Below are 15,426 nucleotides of genomic sequence, written 5' to 3'. Positions count from 1 at the left end.
TGAAATACATTTGCCTCGAGCTAAAGTATGGGTAAGGAATTTGCTTACCAGCCAGTGGGAAGGCCCCTGGGACCTTGTCATGTGGGGGCGTGGATACGCTTGTGTTTCCACAGGTACTGGAGCACGGTGGGTGCCAGCAAGGTGTGTGTGTCCCGATTTGCAGCAGAATATCCCACTGCCTGTTCGGCCAGATGCTGAGGGTAACAGCAACACAGGCTGATGACCTTGGCAGCGTGGTTCGGGCTACCTCCGACCAGAGAGAGCATCGAGCACCGGTGACCAAGGAGGACTCTATTGCACTGTATATCCCTGCGATCCAGGGGTGTTGGCTTGCACTGGGATGCACTGGAGTGCAAATGTCAACGAATAACAGAAAAATGCAGGTGCCAGTATGGTCCTTGTCAGTTTTGCTGAGCTTAGTGCCTGCTGTTTCTGCTTGGCCTGTCAGTCAGCCAAGAACCAACGTGTGGGTTACCCTGGCCAATGTGACAGGGCAAGATACTCCGTGCTTAGCCACTGCTGCTCCTGACAGTCCTTTTTCTACCTGCCTTGTTGGCTTGCCAGTAGAGGACCGGCCAAAGCCTAGGACAGTTTGCAAGCTTTTACAATCACACAATCAGGCTGATGCTTGGGATCAGTGGGTTTTGTACCTTGCCCCTGCAACTCTTGAGCCACAAGAAATAGAGCTTTTAGGATCTGTGAAAACGGACTTTTTGTGTTAAGTTTAATTATTCTGGGTCTGATCAGTCCAAAGTATGGGATGTTTCTCCTAACCAACCCATATCTGCAAATGAAAGTGCCTGGTGCAATTATAGTTCACCACATATTTCACACTCTACTACTGTTCCTCTAGCTTTGCCCCCAGGGGTGTTTTTTATTTGCGGAGACCGAGCATGGGCTGCAATTCCATCCCATATCAGGGGAGGTCCTTGCAACTTAGGACGACTCTCACTGTTAACACCTGACACATCCATGATTTAACAGCATAAACCATGGAGGGGAAAACACAGCATCCATGCATTTGCCCCTGATTGCAATGACACCACCAAATTTTGGCCATCAGATACTTGATGGGCTGTTTCCTTCTTTTCTCCTCAAATAGCATCTGCTAAAGCACTGGGACTGTTAAACAAGTTAGGATGTTGGTTAGCTTGGCAGACTAATGCCACTTTGCTTGCTTTAGCTGGATTATTAACAGGTGTTGGTTCAGTAAGGCATGCTACACTGCAAAATAGAGCTGCCATTGATTTTTTGTTACTAGCACCATGGACATGGATGTGAGGATTTCGATGGAATGTGTTGTATGAATTTGTCTGATCATTCAAAATCTATTCATGCCCACATTAAGGAATTACAAACAAGCGTGTCAAAATTGCGGGAAGAATCAGAATCTGATTGGCTCAATAGGTAGTTTGGCAATTGGCAAATTGCAGGATGGGTCAAAAATCGGCTCAAAACCAGATGCCTGATCCTATGGGTTATTTTTTTGCATCCTGCTCAGTGTGCCGTGTTTATTGTCTTTTTTTGCAAAGGGCCCTGCAAAAGTGCATAAGCGCTGCCTTTGTAATTCAAAAAAGGGGGACCTGAGGAGATTGACAGCTGGACTGACAATCTCACAGAGTCAGACCTGAAACCAGTCCGAGTTTACCCATGAGAATATTACAGTGAAATTTTGCAGCTTTAGAAAAACCCACAGAGAAGGCCAAGAAGATAATTAATAAGAGAAGATGGTCCTGGACATGAGGGGAGGATGTTCTTCTTGTGGGACACTGAGAGTGTACAAGGAAGACCTTGTGGACAATATGAAGCAACGATACTTTTGCTTGTATAGCTGATTGTTTACTGCCTGAATGGTCATTGTTTGTTAGGCAGCCTTGTCATTGTTTGCTAAGCAGCCAATCTTAAATTAGGCCACAGCCACTGTGAAGAGGTGTAAGGACAGCAGTAGAGAAAATAAAAAATCTTTCTACCTTTCTCGACTATGGATTACGACTGGTGTGGCTTTTATGTCCACCTCGGCAACAGCCACAGGAAGGCACGAGGGGATGTGTGAGGGAGTGGGTGGCTGGAGGCTACGAGGGAACAGGAGGCCCCTGAGGGGCTGGGGTGGTGGGAAGCCCTGAGGAACTGGGTGTCAGAGGCCATAAGCAGCCCCCAGGCAGTCAGTCACCTTGTTCTGCCAGAGTTGAGTTACAAGACGGATGCTGGGCACTCTGTAACTAACACCATCCGTATTATTTAGCTAAAAAGAGATGAGAAGGACTCTTAATGCTAGGTGTTTAACACCAAAGAGGCTGCTTTAGAAACTTTCACGTAACCTTGTGTAGTTATGAGCGAGAAATGTATCCTTTTAAGAAACTTTCCCAACTGACATGACTAGAGGGTTGTTTGTAGGGTATTGGAGGGGAAAACCCTCCCTGCCCAGGTCTGAGTTCTGGCCAAGTTGTGGCCCTGGCTGGTTGTGAAGTCTGCCATCAGATCCAGGTGCTTCTGTGCTAAAAATGTAGTCACTTTGACTTGCTGAGTTGTGCCTTTAAAAGCCGGACGCCGTTTTGGGCAAACCTGAAATCTCACCTACGGGTGGATGCAGCGTGTAGGATTTTCCCAATTGCTGGGAAGGGTTCTCCAGATCCTTGCTGCGAAACAGGGCTCCCCAGCGACTGTGGACTCTGGGTGATGGTAAAGTATTTAGGCAATTGGTGATGCATCTTTCTAACTCTCTCTCCTTTCTCTCGTATAGTAATACTTAGGTGCATTACCTTGCTTGTTTTTGCTTGTCACTAAAGCCAAGCACGTAGTAAACTTACTGTTCTATAAAATGTATCATTTTACTGTTGTGTCTCCTTACTGTTCATAGTAAATAGGACCATTCTTTCTCTTGGTGTCTGTGTTCTTTAAAGCACCCCTGTCAACGGGCATAGTCATCAGGATCTGGAAACACTGTAAAAGGACAATTGGAGACAGGAAAATTGTGAAAAAAGGGGATCCACCTCAAGTCACCACCATTCGTGGAGACAGAGGGTTTGGATCTACCAGCTTGAATGATGGAATTAAAATACGGGTCCAAGGGCCTAATGGCCCTCCTGAACCGGCTGAGGTAATAGCAGTAGGAAAGGACAACGCCATTCTGATCACAAGACCCGGGCAAAAAAAGAAGGGAATATGTCCCCACAACAAAATGTTATTTGCAAGAATAACTAGATGGTACAGGATTTTATCTTGCAGACCCTGCATGCCTGAACCTGCCTGTTTACCGCAACAGCCCCTTCAGAAAAGGATACTATCCACGGTGCCTGGGCTGAGGAACCAACCTTTGTGGAGGACAGAAAGGACTAAAACAATGAGACTACTGTTGGTATTTTTAATTTTGTGTTATCATTGGGATCAAATTGTGACCTGGGAAAATAGATTTGTATCCTTAGGGGAAACAGTGGCAACCACCTTTAACCTCAGCAACTCCTGGGTCTGCAGGAGCCCAGGCAGAGCCAAAGATTGGGCCGTGACAGATAGCCCAACCATTATCACCTAAGTGGTGTGTCAGTGAACGAAGCCATGTACACAGAGGAACAGGCTTCTGGACCTCAATCATTGGCGATTACGCCTTTCCGGGAAAGGCATCTACTGCCGTAATCGGACATAAGGACATGGGGTTCGAGTGGGAGAAAGTGTTTGTGAAAGGACTTTGGGTTTTGATTGTTGGACCACTAGGATTGCCCTCCTTATGATTGTTCCAAATACCAAGGTAGATAGAATCAAACACATGTTAAGCTCACCAGTGGTAGTTGGGTAAGGTGTCCCTACCACAGTTACCAAAGGGATTTCGAAGGCTGTAAAGCCGTGGGGAGGAATCTGTTCTTTGACCACCTATTTTTAAGTTGCCCCCGAGACAATTTCACAAGTAAAACACATGTTGTCCATGATTATCAGTGCAAGTGGCAACATCAGAATGGAACTCGAACCCTTTTCAAGGAGTTCTGGTCCGACTCTAACAAAACAGAGCAGGGGTGTGACTACAGATGGAAACCCCACCCGGGAATTTGGAAATGCAAATATTGTGACTCTTATGGTGAAGCAACTATTTTTGGAGGTCCGTTAGGTCCAGGGAACAAGTTATATTTTGACCCAACAGTTGATGACAAAAAGTCGGGAAGGCCCTTTTGCTACCGAAACATGGCCCTTGGAAGGTCATCATTGGATTGGTGGCCAACATGCTTACCGAAGGTTGCCTCCACACTGGTCAGGAATATGTTACACAGGCTATATCAGGCCCCTGTTCTTTTTGCTGTCACAAAGCCGGGACGGGGCTCAGAGTCAAAATATATGAGGATTTGGTCAGAGAAAAATGGTGTCTTGACACCTCCCTAACTAAGGGAAGCTCCCAAAGATGGGGAGATGATGAGTGGCCACCTGAGAGAATTATACAACATTATGGACCGGCTACATGGAACCCTAGTGAATTGGTATCACGGGCCAGAGAACCTATCTGTAATTTGAAGTGGATAATATGACTGCAAGCCATCTTGGAGACAATAACTAACCAGATGGCTGCAACCCTTGACCTTGTGGATGACCAATCCACACGACGGCAGAATGCGATTTTCCAGCATCGCATGGTTTTAGACTACTGGCAGAAGGAGGAGTTTGCAGGAAATAAAATCAATCCAGCTGTTGCTTACAAATTGATGACAATCAAAAAGCAGGAAAACAGGTGACTAGGGAGATAAGAAAATTAGCCCATGTACCAATGCAGACATGGGAATGTTGGGAACCTGATATATTTTTGTGGCCGCCAGGGAGTCTGTGGCTCAAACGGGCCCTTCTCCTTTCCCTTTGTGCAGCGGCTACCTTTTTGTTTCTTCCTTGTTTCATTCCTTGTATTGTGTGCTTAATCAAGCACACAATACAGGGAATGCAGCTTGCAGTTCTGCCTCAAGATGGACTAACCATATATGCAACAGTTGTTGGGGCAGTCTGACAACTTCTAAGTCTGATGATCAACTGATGTGCTGAGGCCTGAGCAGCAGGCCTCACCAGGGCTGGCCTACAAGTCAAACCCTGGGCATTACGTGGCTAACACCATCAGTATTATTAAGCTACAAAGAGATGACAAGGACTCTTAATGCCAGGTGTTTAACGCCAAATGGGCTGCTTTAGAAACTTTCACCTCAACGCGTATAGTTATCTCCACAGGGACAGGAAGAGGGCACAACCAGAGACCATCGTGGCTTAACAGTGAGCTTTGGCTGTGCCTAAAAGCACATGAAGCAGCAGCAGCAGCAGAGTGGCCGAGACTCAGAGGCGCGACCATCGCAGCGTCTGGAGCGCTGTCAGGCAGTGCCTGGATCCTGGGTGCGGTTCTGGTCCCCACACGGGAGGAATCGCAGCCCCTGCCTCAGAGCCAGTCAGAAACCCAACCAAGCGAGAGCAGAGGGAGGGGACCCTTCGCATCTCTCTTGGGCATGGCTGCAAAACAGCCGCTGCTTCTTCCTGCGCCTGTGTTTGGGGTCTGCTGACCCCAGAGCCAGCCGGCTTGTGCTCTGTTGTCCAAAGAGTGTTCAGAGCGGGCATGAGAAGTGCTCCGTGCACAGCGGAGAGTCCTGGAAGGCGCTCACAAGAGCCTCCTGCGGGAACAGGGCTCTGCTCTCTGGCTGGGAACAGCCTGGTTTTGCTGCTGTGACCGCAGGCAGGAGTTGAGGCAGGTGCAGAGGCAGCGGGCAGCTTGTGTTTGTAGGGGCCCGGGGCTGCGCGCCTGAACCGACACGTGGGACCACACCTGGGGGAAGATGAGAGCGAGCCGGAGGGCCTGTTCTGAAAGGACCGGAAGTAATTCAGCCTTGCCAGGGTTTCCTAAGTGTGTGTTGCTGTTCCCCAGGACATGGACAGATTTGGGGGAAATCCCTTTGGAGGAGAGGGCCTTGCTTCTCAAGGAAAGTGCTTGCCCAGGTGCCCCCAGTGAAGTGGGTGCAACTGTCTCCCTTGGGCTCCCTGTGCTCCTTCCAGTCCTTGAGGCCCGTTGCACTTGGGAAGGGAGAAGGCTGTGAAGAGACGGTTTGGCATCGGCCTGGGCCTGCGGAGACCAACCCAAGCACCTGCAGCAGAGTGTGTTACCCCCCTTTCAGCAGAGGTCTGAGCGAGATCATCTCTGTCCAGCTGCGAGCCCCAAAGCTCTCTTTGAGAGCTGTGAATTAAAAGGCCTTTACGCGCGTACTTTTCACATCTTCCCTATCTGGTGTGTTTCAACTCTCGGCAGGATGCATTTGTCTCTTGCTTGCTGGAAGCTGCCCTGGCCCAGGGCCAGCCCAGAGCTGGGGTGTGTGGGCCAGGCAGCAGAGAGAGTCCTGCCCTGTGGACTCGGCTGATCTTGGTGTGTCCCAGGCTGTCTCAGCCACTCGGGCCAAGGGATTCCTTCCAACCCGGGGCGCTTTGGGTGGGCTGGGGGTGGTCCCAGGGGCGGGTGCCAGTGTGTCCAAGGGCCCTTTGTGACACAGTGTGGAATGGTCACCATGGAATGCAACAGGACAGGGTGTCCCAGGGCCCTTTGTGACACGTGCTGACATAGGTGCTGGCGGCGACGCGGCCACGCCACAGTGCTCGGTGCACGCGACGGGGCAGGACGGGCGTGAGTGGTGCTGTGAGGAGTCCCCGCACAGCCAGCTCGTTCGCTGCTGACCCGCAGCTGTTCCGAGGCGTTAGTCCTGCATCTGGCCTCGCGGCCGGACTGCGGGACTTGGTGACTCGGAGCTTTCCTGAGGCATCTCCCATCCCTGCGGCTGGTGCCCTTGAGGCCAGACCGTGGGATTTGGTGACCTGAATCCTTGACGAGGAGTCTCCTGTCATTGTGTCAGGAGCCCTCGAGACCAGAGAGCAGGACTTGCAGTCCTGTAGCCTTTCTGAGGCTTCTCTGTCGCAGGTGCCTTCAAGGCACGACTGCAGGACTTGCTGACTCGAAGCTTTTCCAAGTCATCTGTCCTGCAAGTAGACATGAATCCAGTCTGTGACATGGAGCAGAGACCCCTGAGGGTGCCCAAGCTGGCCTGGGTGAAGGAGGAGGAAGAAGGCCCTGGAGCTGTCCCAGCTCAGGAGTCTGGACTAGTGGAACAGTTCCAACTGCTGCAGGATGGTGAGTGGCAGAGCTGGGCCCAGGGCTGGTGCCTGCAGCCAGGTTGACCACATCCCATCCCAGCCCATCCCATTCCCTGGGGACATGCCCAGGGCCAGGACGGAACAGGGTCCAGGGCTGCCCCCCCGGCAGCCGTGCTCCATCCCCTTGGCATCCCGGGGCTGTCCCTGCCTGGGGAGCGCAGGGCTGGGCTGTGTTCTCCGGCCTCTCCCGCATCCCCTCAGCTCTGGCCGCGCTCGCTCTTTGCCAGATGCAGCCACGGACCAGACACAAGAGCAGGACCCCGCCCGTGGCCGCTTCAGCAGAGCAGCGCAGGTACCTGCAGCCATCCCCACCTGGGCTGGGCCTGCTGTCGCTGCTCAGCCGAGCAGCGCGTTGGAGCTCTCCATGGAACGTCCCTCTCTTCCTGCCCTTCGTTCTCCTGCTGATGATTTGCAAATTCATCAAGTGCATTTGGCAGGAAGAGACCAGCGTCATGGGCACTGGGTCCGTGGAAAACGGGGACATCTCCAACACTGACGCCAGCACCTCCATGCTGGATTTGCTTGTGAATAAGGGTGTCCCCTGTCCAGAGCAAGTAAGCAGCCTGTGGCCAGGGTTCGATCCTCCCAGGAACTGCATGGCCTCCCAAGCCACGCCTGCTGGTCACTTTAAGCCTTTGAGGCCATCCCAGTGTGGTGGGAAGGGAAGCAGCTCTCTGGAGAAGCTGGGGACATTACTCCCTCTGGCAGCTTCCAACTCTCCCCGTGCCTTCTCCAGGTGCCCGCCATGGTGAGGTACATCCACCGCTGGCTCATGGCCAATGAGTCTGGCGAGCACAAGCTGGACAATACCCTTCTGGAGCTGACAGAGGCACAACCCACTGATGTGGTGATCACTCTCCTGCGTGTGGCTCCTTCATGTGACAGGTATGGGGCCCATGTGCACAGAGGGCTCAGGACTCACCAGCCCATCACCCTGTGGAGCCTGTCCCAGGTGTCTGACAGAGACTTCAAGGGCCCTGTGGCTCCTCCATTTCCCAGCCCTGGCATGTCAGCCCCTGAGCCTGCTGCCATGCTCCCTCCCTGCCCCTCAGGGGCCTGTCCCCACAGGGCTGGGCTGCCTGCGTGCTGCCAGTGAGGGGCCGTGGGCAGAGGCAGGGCTGACAGCCAGCTCAGGTCCCTGCAGCTGCCCAGGCCACGGTGCTGTGGCGGACACCCCCCTTACAAAAAGCTCTGACCCCACAGAGCTGCTACAACCATGTGGAGCACGATCTTGTCCTCGAGAAGGACTGCGAGGCTGGTGGTGCTGATACTCCTCGAAGTGCTGAGCAACTGGCCAGAGCACATCACACACACCTCCGATGGGGACAACACGGATGTCTTTGCCCTGGCTGTGAGTTTCTGGAACTGGCCTTTGCTCACCCTCCAGGTCGCCTCTCCAGCAGCTCTCCATCCTCTTCCCACCCTGCATCTCCCTGCCTCGGGCGCTGGGCTGAAACCTGGGCTAGGGGCAGGTTCAGAGGCACCAGGCCCGGTGCTCCCCCTGCATCTCCCCTGGCCTCTCCCTTCCATGCTCTGGCCCTGACACAGGGACACCTGGGCACTGAGTGCTGTCTCAGGGGGATTTGTCCTTTGCAGGCAACTCTGGTGATGTGGAAGATCCTCCAGGGGCCCTGCTGGCCACAAGAAGCGATGTTGTATTTCCCTCGTCTCTTTGTGCATCTGCTCTTCCAAGTGTTCTTCAGCACAGAACAGATGCCACAGAAGGTTAATACTTTCTGGAGAGCATGCCGGGAGGAACACCGCCTTCCCACCAATCCCAACAGGTGCTCCATCCCAGTCATCCTGTCCCTCCCATGTCCCCAGAGCAGGAGCCAGTGCTCTCAGCCTGACCTGGGCTTTGCTCTGCACACAGGTTTGTAGTGCAGACCCTGGAGGCCCTGCTCCGTCGGCTGGAGTATGAGGATGTGGTGGTGGCCATGGAGCGCCAGCATGGCTGGGACACACTGCTCTGTCCTGACACACAGCACTATGCAGTGGGTCTGCTGGCCAGGTGAGACGCCCTCCTCCCCGCCGCCCCTGGCATTTGTGCCCTGTGCCCGGCGTGCCCCACACAGTCCCCGTGGTTGTGGGCGAGGGGGCCTTGTCACCGAGGGATGGCCGAGCAGACTGCAAAAGGCTGGGAGAGGAGGGTGCCCAGGAGCGGCCGCCTCCCAAAGGGCCCACGTCCCCTCGCAGGGTGCTGGGGAGAGATCAGACCTCTGTGAGTCAGTCCTGGGAGAGGTCTGCCCGTCCAGCTCAGGGTCTTGGTGCCTTTTTCCCCCTGCCAGGGAGATGCGCAGTGGCTTGCCCCACTTGTGTTCCCGCATCGCCTTGCACCTGCTCGGGCTGCTCAGGAGGAGGCGGTCACGCTGGTATCTGCTCACGCTGGCCTTCTTCGTTGAGGTGAGCCTGATGGCCAGCGCTGCCTCTTGCAGCTGCAGCCGCCTGGGACAGTGCCCGTGCCCGATGCTGCTGCTTGGGCCAAGCCCTGTGCACTTCTGGGCTCCTGCCACCCGGGTCCCCTGTCACTGCCCTGTGCCTTTCAGGTCCTGGAGTGTCTGGACTTGAGTAAATGCGGTGACAGCGTCCTGGAGATCATGTTAAAGAACCTGCGGAGCGAGTGCAGGGAGAGGCGTCGCCTGGCGCTCAGTGGCCTCATGGTGCTCAGCAATGATCCCTCGCTGGTGAGAAGGGAGCAGTGGCTGAAGATCCACTGGCAGCATGGGGCTGGGGAACGCAGCCCCTTGGGCTTGGCTGGGCTTCAGCAGCTGAGGCAGCTGCTCCCAGCTCTCCTCCCTCCCACCTCAGCTGCCCGCGTGTTTCGGGACAGGCCTTTGGCATCTGGGCCCGGCAGCAGCAGGGTGGGGTTGCCCAGACTTGTGTTCCATGCAGGCTGAAAAAATGTGGAGCCTGACTGAAAGCCTCGTGGAGTTCGTGCGGGAAAATGATAGCGGTGTGGTTAGGATGAGCATCATTGTACTCAGCCGTTTGTTCTTGGCTAATGCCCACCCGCTACCCGGCCGCGTCGCCCTGCAGTTGGCTGAGCCTCTTGTGCCACTCTTTGACAACGTAAGGCTCTGTGCCCCCAGCCACGGCCACTGGGTGCTGTCCGGACACTTTGTGCCCTGTGGATTTTCAGGCCTGTGCCCAGGTGGGCCTGGAGCAGCCGATGCTGAGGCCCTTGCTTCTTCCTTTTATACAGGATGATAGCCAGGTGCAGATGTGCTCCATGTATGTCTTCCGAGAAGTGATGGATTTAATAATGCGAAAGAGAAAAAAGGCCCTCAAGTCACACGTGCGCCAGAGCCTGCTCCCACTCTCTTTCCACTGCCATGATGAGAGCCAGCACGTGGCAGAGGTAAGGGCTCATGGGCTGCTGGTGGCAGCCTGGGAGCAGGCTCGGCTGCCTCCTGCTCTGGCGCCTCGTGGACTGCAGCTTCCCCCTGGCCTTGGCACAGGGATGCTGGTCCTGTGCCCTGGGCTCTGGTGCCACCTCTGGCTCTCTGCTGCTCTCCAGGTTTCTCGGGAAACGCTGCTTTGTGCTGCCAGATTCCTGAAGAGGAGGGATCTTGAACAGATGCTGCAGCTGGATCAGACATGGAGGTTTGGCGAGGGCCTGGTAAGCCCCAGCCGCAGCCTGGAGAAGCCCCCGGGGCCCCGTGTTTTGGGCTGGCAGCTGTGGCCCTGCCCAGTGCTGCACCCAGGGGCTCCAGCCTGCGCCCCACACGCTGCTCCCTTCCCCAGGAGCTCTTCCCCAGGCTTCTCTGGCCCCGAGCCGGGTGGGTGCCCATGGAGCGCCGACCCAGCTGGGCTGTGGGGCGGGGTAAAACTGCGGCTCCCCCGGCAGCACCCGGCCCTCTGCCCCCTCCAAAGGGGCGGCCGGCCGGGCCTCGGGGCTGTGCGGGCAGGGGAAGCCAGTGCTGGGCGCAGGGAGCGCCCGGCCGAGGGGCAGAGCCCGCGCCAAGCCTTCCCTCCGTGCCCTCTCTGCAGCTGGCAGAGGACAGGAGCCGAGCGGCCGAGCACCTGCGCCGGGCCCTGCCGTACCTGCGGAGCCCACAGACGGCCCTACGAGAGGCGGCCGTCAGGTTCATTGGTGAGCCCCGAGGCCGGGGCCCCTCCCTGCCTCCCCGCCCCGCCGCAGCTCGGCCCCAGCCCGGCTGCTGCCCCGGCTGCAGCGGGAGCCGGGCCCGGGGCCGTGGGTGCTGCCGCCCTCCCGCAGCCGTGCCCTCGGGCGTCAGGATGCGGCAGGGGCCCGGGCTGAGCCCCGCCGGGGAGGAGGGCGTGTGGCCACAGGGCTGGCAGCGCCCGTGTGGGGCAGTTGTGCTGCTTGGGGCCGTGACAGGCTCTGTGTTCCCAGGGATCGCCGGGCGGCACCTGAGGCGGCAGAAGGAAGAGCTCCAGCTCATCTGTGAGGGTGAGTGAGGGCAGCGGGCTGTCAGCGGGGGCTGGCGGGGGGAGCTGCAATCCCTGCCCGGCTGCGGAGGGCTCTGCTCCCTGTGCGGACGAGGGGCGGCGTGGGCAGAGCACAGAGAGGTTTCAGGGACATGTGGGGATCGGTGGCCAGCACCTTCCGGCTGTTCCCGTTGGCTCCTGCTCCCTCCTGGCCATGGCAAGAGTGGGTGGGATGGCCCTGGCCAGGGGCACTTCCTCGTGTCCCCACAGATCTGGGCTCTGACCGTGGCTCTGTTCCTCTCTCTTCCAGCCCTTGAAGACATGACAGATGACATCAGCCCTGCTGTCTCAAGGCTGGCAGCTCAAACATTGTACGTCCTCAGAGCAGCAAAGAGCGCTCCGTACTCCATCTTCCCGAAGCTCCGAGATCGACTCCGCAGGGCATGCAAGACACGGCCTCGTCTGTGGGGCTGTGGCTGGCTGCACTGCTGGAGCTCTGCGGAGAGCTGATCTGGGAGGTTCTGTCTGGCGGGGCCACCTGAGCCTTCAGGGATTTTTCTTTTCTTGAAGATTGTTCTTTTCTTCTTTTCGTTTTTCTTAGCATGTAAATATAGAATGTGTTACAATACACAGACTCCCAGGAGCTTTCTTTTGGTGCCCGGTGTCCGCAGGACGTAGGGGAAGAGGGAAAAAAGCTGCTTGTGCTCAGCAAGTTGCCCAGGCCTGCAGCATGGAAGGGAAAATGGCCAGAAAAGCCCCTTGGCCTTTGGTGGTTGTGCTGGAGCCTTAACGCTGCCGACAGAGCGGGTGGGCAGGGGCTGGAGCTGCGGGGATCCCTGTGGGACTGGTGCCTGGAGATGGCCACAAGCCCTGTCCCAGGCAGGAACCACCATCTGTGTCCTCCTGCTTGCGTGTTGCTGGCTGGATTGCTGAGGGCTCCGAGGTGCCTCTTGACCCAGCTCCTCTGGAGCTCTGTCGGGGCTGTGCCGCTGCCGGGCAGGTTGGCTGGGCTGGGGGAGACCCTGAAGGGACGGGGCGGTGGGAGGCCGTGAAGGGATGAGGTGCTGCGGAGGCCCTGAAGGGACAAGGCAGTGGGAAGGTGTCGCTGTTGTTGAGGCAAACATAAAAGCCACACTAGTCATCCTCTTGGGATGCATCTGCTCCCATTTTGTTATCAACGGGCTCACCTTTAAAAGGTTGCAGTCCGATCTAGATCTTGGTAGCTCTCTTTGCTACTCTCCTTCCCGTTGAATCCACGTCCCCTGCTCTCCACGCAGGCTTTCTGCTCTCCAGGCAGGCTCTTTGAATCACGTCTCGGGGTCACCACATGTGGCTGTTGCCGAGGCGGACATAAAAGCCACACCAGTCGTAATCCATAGTCGAGAAAGGTAGAAAGATTTTTTATTTTCTCTACTGCTGTCCTTACACCTCTTCACAGTGGCTGTGGCCTAATTTAAGATTGGCTGCTTAGCAAACAATGACAAGGCTGCCTAACAAACAATGACCATTCAGGCAGTAAACAATCAGCTATACAAGCAAAAGTATCGTTGCTACATATTATCCACAAGTTCTTCCTTGTACACTCTCAGTGTCCCACAAGAAGAACATCCTCCCCTCATGTCCAGGACATCTTCTCTTATTAATTATCTTCTTGGCCTTCTCTGTGGGTTTTTCTAAAGCTGCAAAATTTCACTGTAATATTCTCATGGGTAAACTCGGACTGGTTTCAGGTGTGAACCTGTGGTCTTTTGGCCCTACAGCTTTGTCAGACTGATGTTACACACATTTCAGAATCTGGTCATTTTAAATATGTACATGTATCCATTGACACCTTTTCCTCTGTTCTATGGGCTTCTGCTCATGCTGGAGAAAAGGCCCGTGATGTAATTTTGCCCTGGCAGGAAGCCTTTGGTGCTTTAGGCGTCCCTGCCTGCGTGAAAACTGACAATGGGCCGGCCTACGCCTCTCAGAAAGTTAGGAATTTCTTACGTTTGTGGGGCATCTCTCACAAATTTGGTATTCCTCCTTCTCCCACTGGTCAAGCTGTTGTTGAATGTGCTCATCACACACTTAAAACTGTTTTAGGAAAACAAAAAGGGAGAATGGAAGGGGAAACCCCACAGTCCCAACTTTTGAAAGCTGTAAATACCATAAATCACTTGGCAATACCGTCTGATTCAAACAATCCCTCCATTTTAAATCATTTTTATTCCTTGCAGTCCACCAGTGAAATACATTTGCCTCGAGCTAAAGTATGGGTAAGGAATTTGCTTACCAGCCAGTGGGAAGGCCCCTGGGACCTTGTCATGTGGGGGCATGGATTTGCTTGTGTTTCCACAGGTACTGGAGCACGGTGGGTGCCAGCAAGGTGTGTGTGTCCCGATTTGCAGCAGAATATCCCACTGCCTGTTCGGCCAGATGCTGAGGGTAACAGCAACACAGGCTGATGACCTTGGCAGCGTGGTTCGGGCTACCTCCGACCAGAGAGAGCATCGAGCACCGGTGACCAAGGAGGACTCTATTGCACTGTATATCCCTGCGATCCAGGGGTGTTGGCTTGCACTGGGATGCACTGGAGTGCAAATGTCAACGAATAACAGAAAAATGCAGGTGCCAGTATGGTCCTTGTCAGTTTTGCTGAGCTTAGTGCCTGCTGTTTCTGCTTGGCCTGTCAGTCAGCCAAGAACCAACGTGTGGGTTACCCTGGCCAATGTGACAGGGCAAGATACTCCGTGCTTAGCCACTGCTGCTCCTGACAGTCCTTTTTCTACCTGCCTTGTTGGCTTGCCAGTAGAGGACCGGCCAAAGCCTAGGACAGTTTGCAAGCTTTTACAATCACACAATCAGGCTGATGCTTGGGATCAGTGGGTTTTGTACCTTGCCCCTGCAACTCTTGAGCCACAAGAAATAGAGCTTTTAGGATCTGTGAAAACGGACTTTTTGTGTTAAGTTTAATTATTCTGGGTCTGATCAGTCCGAAGTATGGGATGTTTCTCCTAACCAACCCATATCTGCAAATGAAAGTGCCTGGTGCAATTATAGTTCACCACATATTTCACACTCTACTACTGTTCCTCTAGCTTTGCCCCCAGGGGTGTTTTTTATTTGCGGAGACCGAGCATGGGCTGCAATTCCATCCCATATCAGGGGAGGTCCTTGCAACTTAGGACGACTCTCACTGTTAACACCTGACACATCCATGATTTAACAGCATAAACCATGGAGGGGAAAACACAGCATCCATGCATTTGCCCCTGATTGCAATGACACCACCAAATTTTGGCCATCAGATACTTGATGGGCTGTTTCCTTCTTTTCTCCTCAAATAGCATCTGCTAAAGCACTGGGACTGTTAAACAAGTTAGGATGTTGGTTAGCTTGGCAGACTAATGCCACTTTGCTTGCTTTAGCTGGATTATTAACAGGTGTTGGTTCAGTAAGGCATGCTACACTGCAAAATAGAGCTGCCATTGATTTTTTGTTACTAGTACCATGGACATGGATGTGAGGATTTCGATGGAATGTGTTGTATGAATTTGTCTGATCATTCAAAATCTATTCATGCCCACATTAAGGAATTACAAACAAGCGTGTCAAAATTGCGGGAAGAATCAGAATCTGATTGGCTCAATAGGTAGTTTGGCAATTGGCAAATTGCAGGATGGGTCAAAAATCGGCTCAAAACCAGATGCCTGATCCTATGGGTTATTTTTTTGCATCCTGCTCAGTGTGCCGTGTTTATTGTCTTTTTTTGCAAAGGGCCCTGCAAAAGTGCATAAGCGCTGCCTTTGTAATTCAAAAAAGGGGGACCTGAGGAGATTGACAGCTGGACTGACAATCTCACAGAGTCAGACCTGAAACCAGTCCGAGTTTACCCATGAGAATATTACA

At 54.2% G+C, this 15,426-nt stretch overlaps 1 protein-coding gene across 1 annotated transcript; it reads left to right on the top strand.

The window, feature by feature from the left end:
- The first annotated feature begins 6,981 nt into the window (after positions 1-6,981).
- LOC138113329 (maestro heat-like repeat-containing protein family member 7) lies at positions 6,982-12,163 on the top strand. Its single transcript, XM_069021485.1, has 15 exons — positions 6,982-7,120; positions 7,371-7,434; positions 7,547-7,697; positions 7,880-8,028; positions 8,347-8,494; positions 8,740-8,927; positions 9,017-9,154; positions 9,432-9,546; positions 9,690-9,827; positions 10,036-10,212; positions 10,346-10,501; positions 10,661-10,762; positions 11,134-11,236; positions 11,501-11,557; positions 11,846-12,163. The coding sequence occupies exons 1-15, from the start codon at positions 6,982-6,984 to the stop codon at positions 12,043-12,045; spliced, it is 2,025 nt and encodes a 674-aa protein (XP_068877586.1). The 3' UTR covers positions 12,046-12,163.
- Positions 12,164-15,426: the final 3,263 nt, after the last annotated feature.

This window comes from Aphelocoma coerulescens, chromosome 7, assembly GCF_041296385.1.
Source record: "Aphelocoma coerulescens isolate FSJ_1873_10779 chromosome 7, UR_Acoe_1.0, whole genome shotgun sequence".
NCBI classification, from domain to species: Eukaryota; Metazoa; Chordata; class Aves; order Passeriformes; family Corvidae; genus Aphelocoma; species Aphelocoma coerulescens.
Note: the sequence above shows the minus strand (reverse complement) of the source record. Positions and strands in the feature narration are given on the sequence as shown.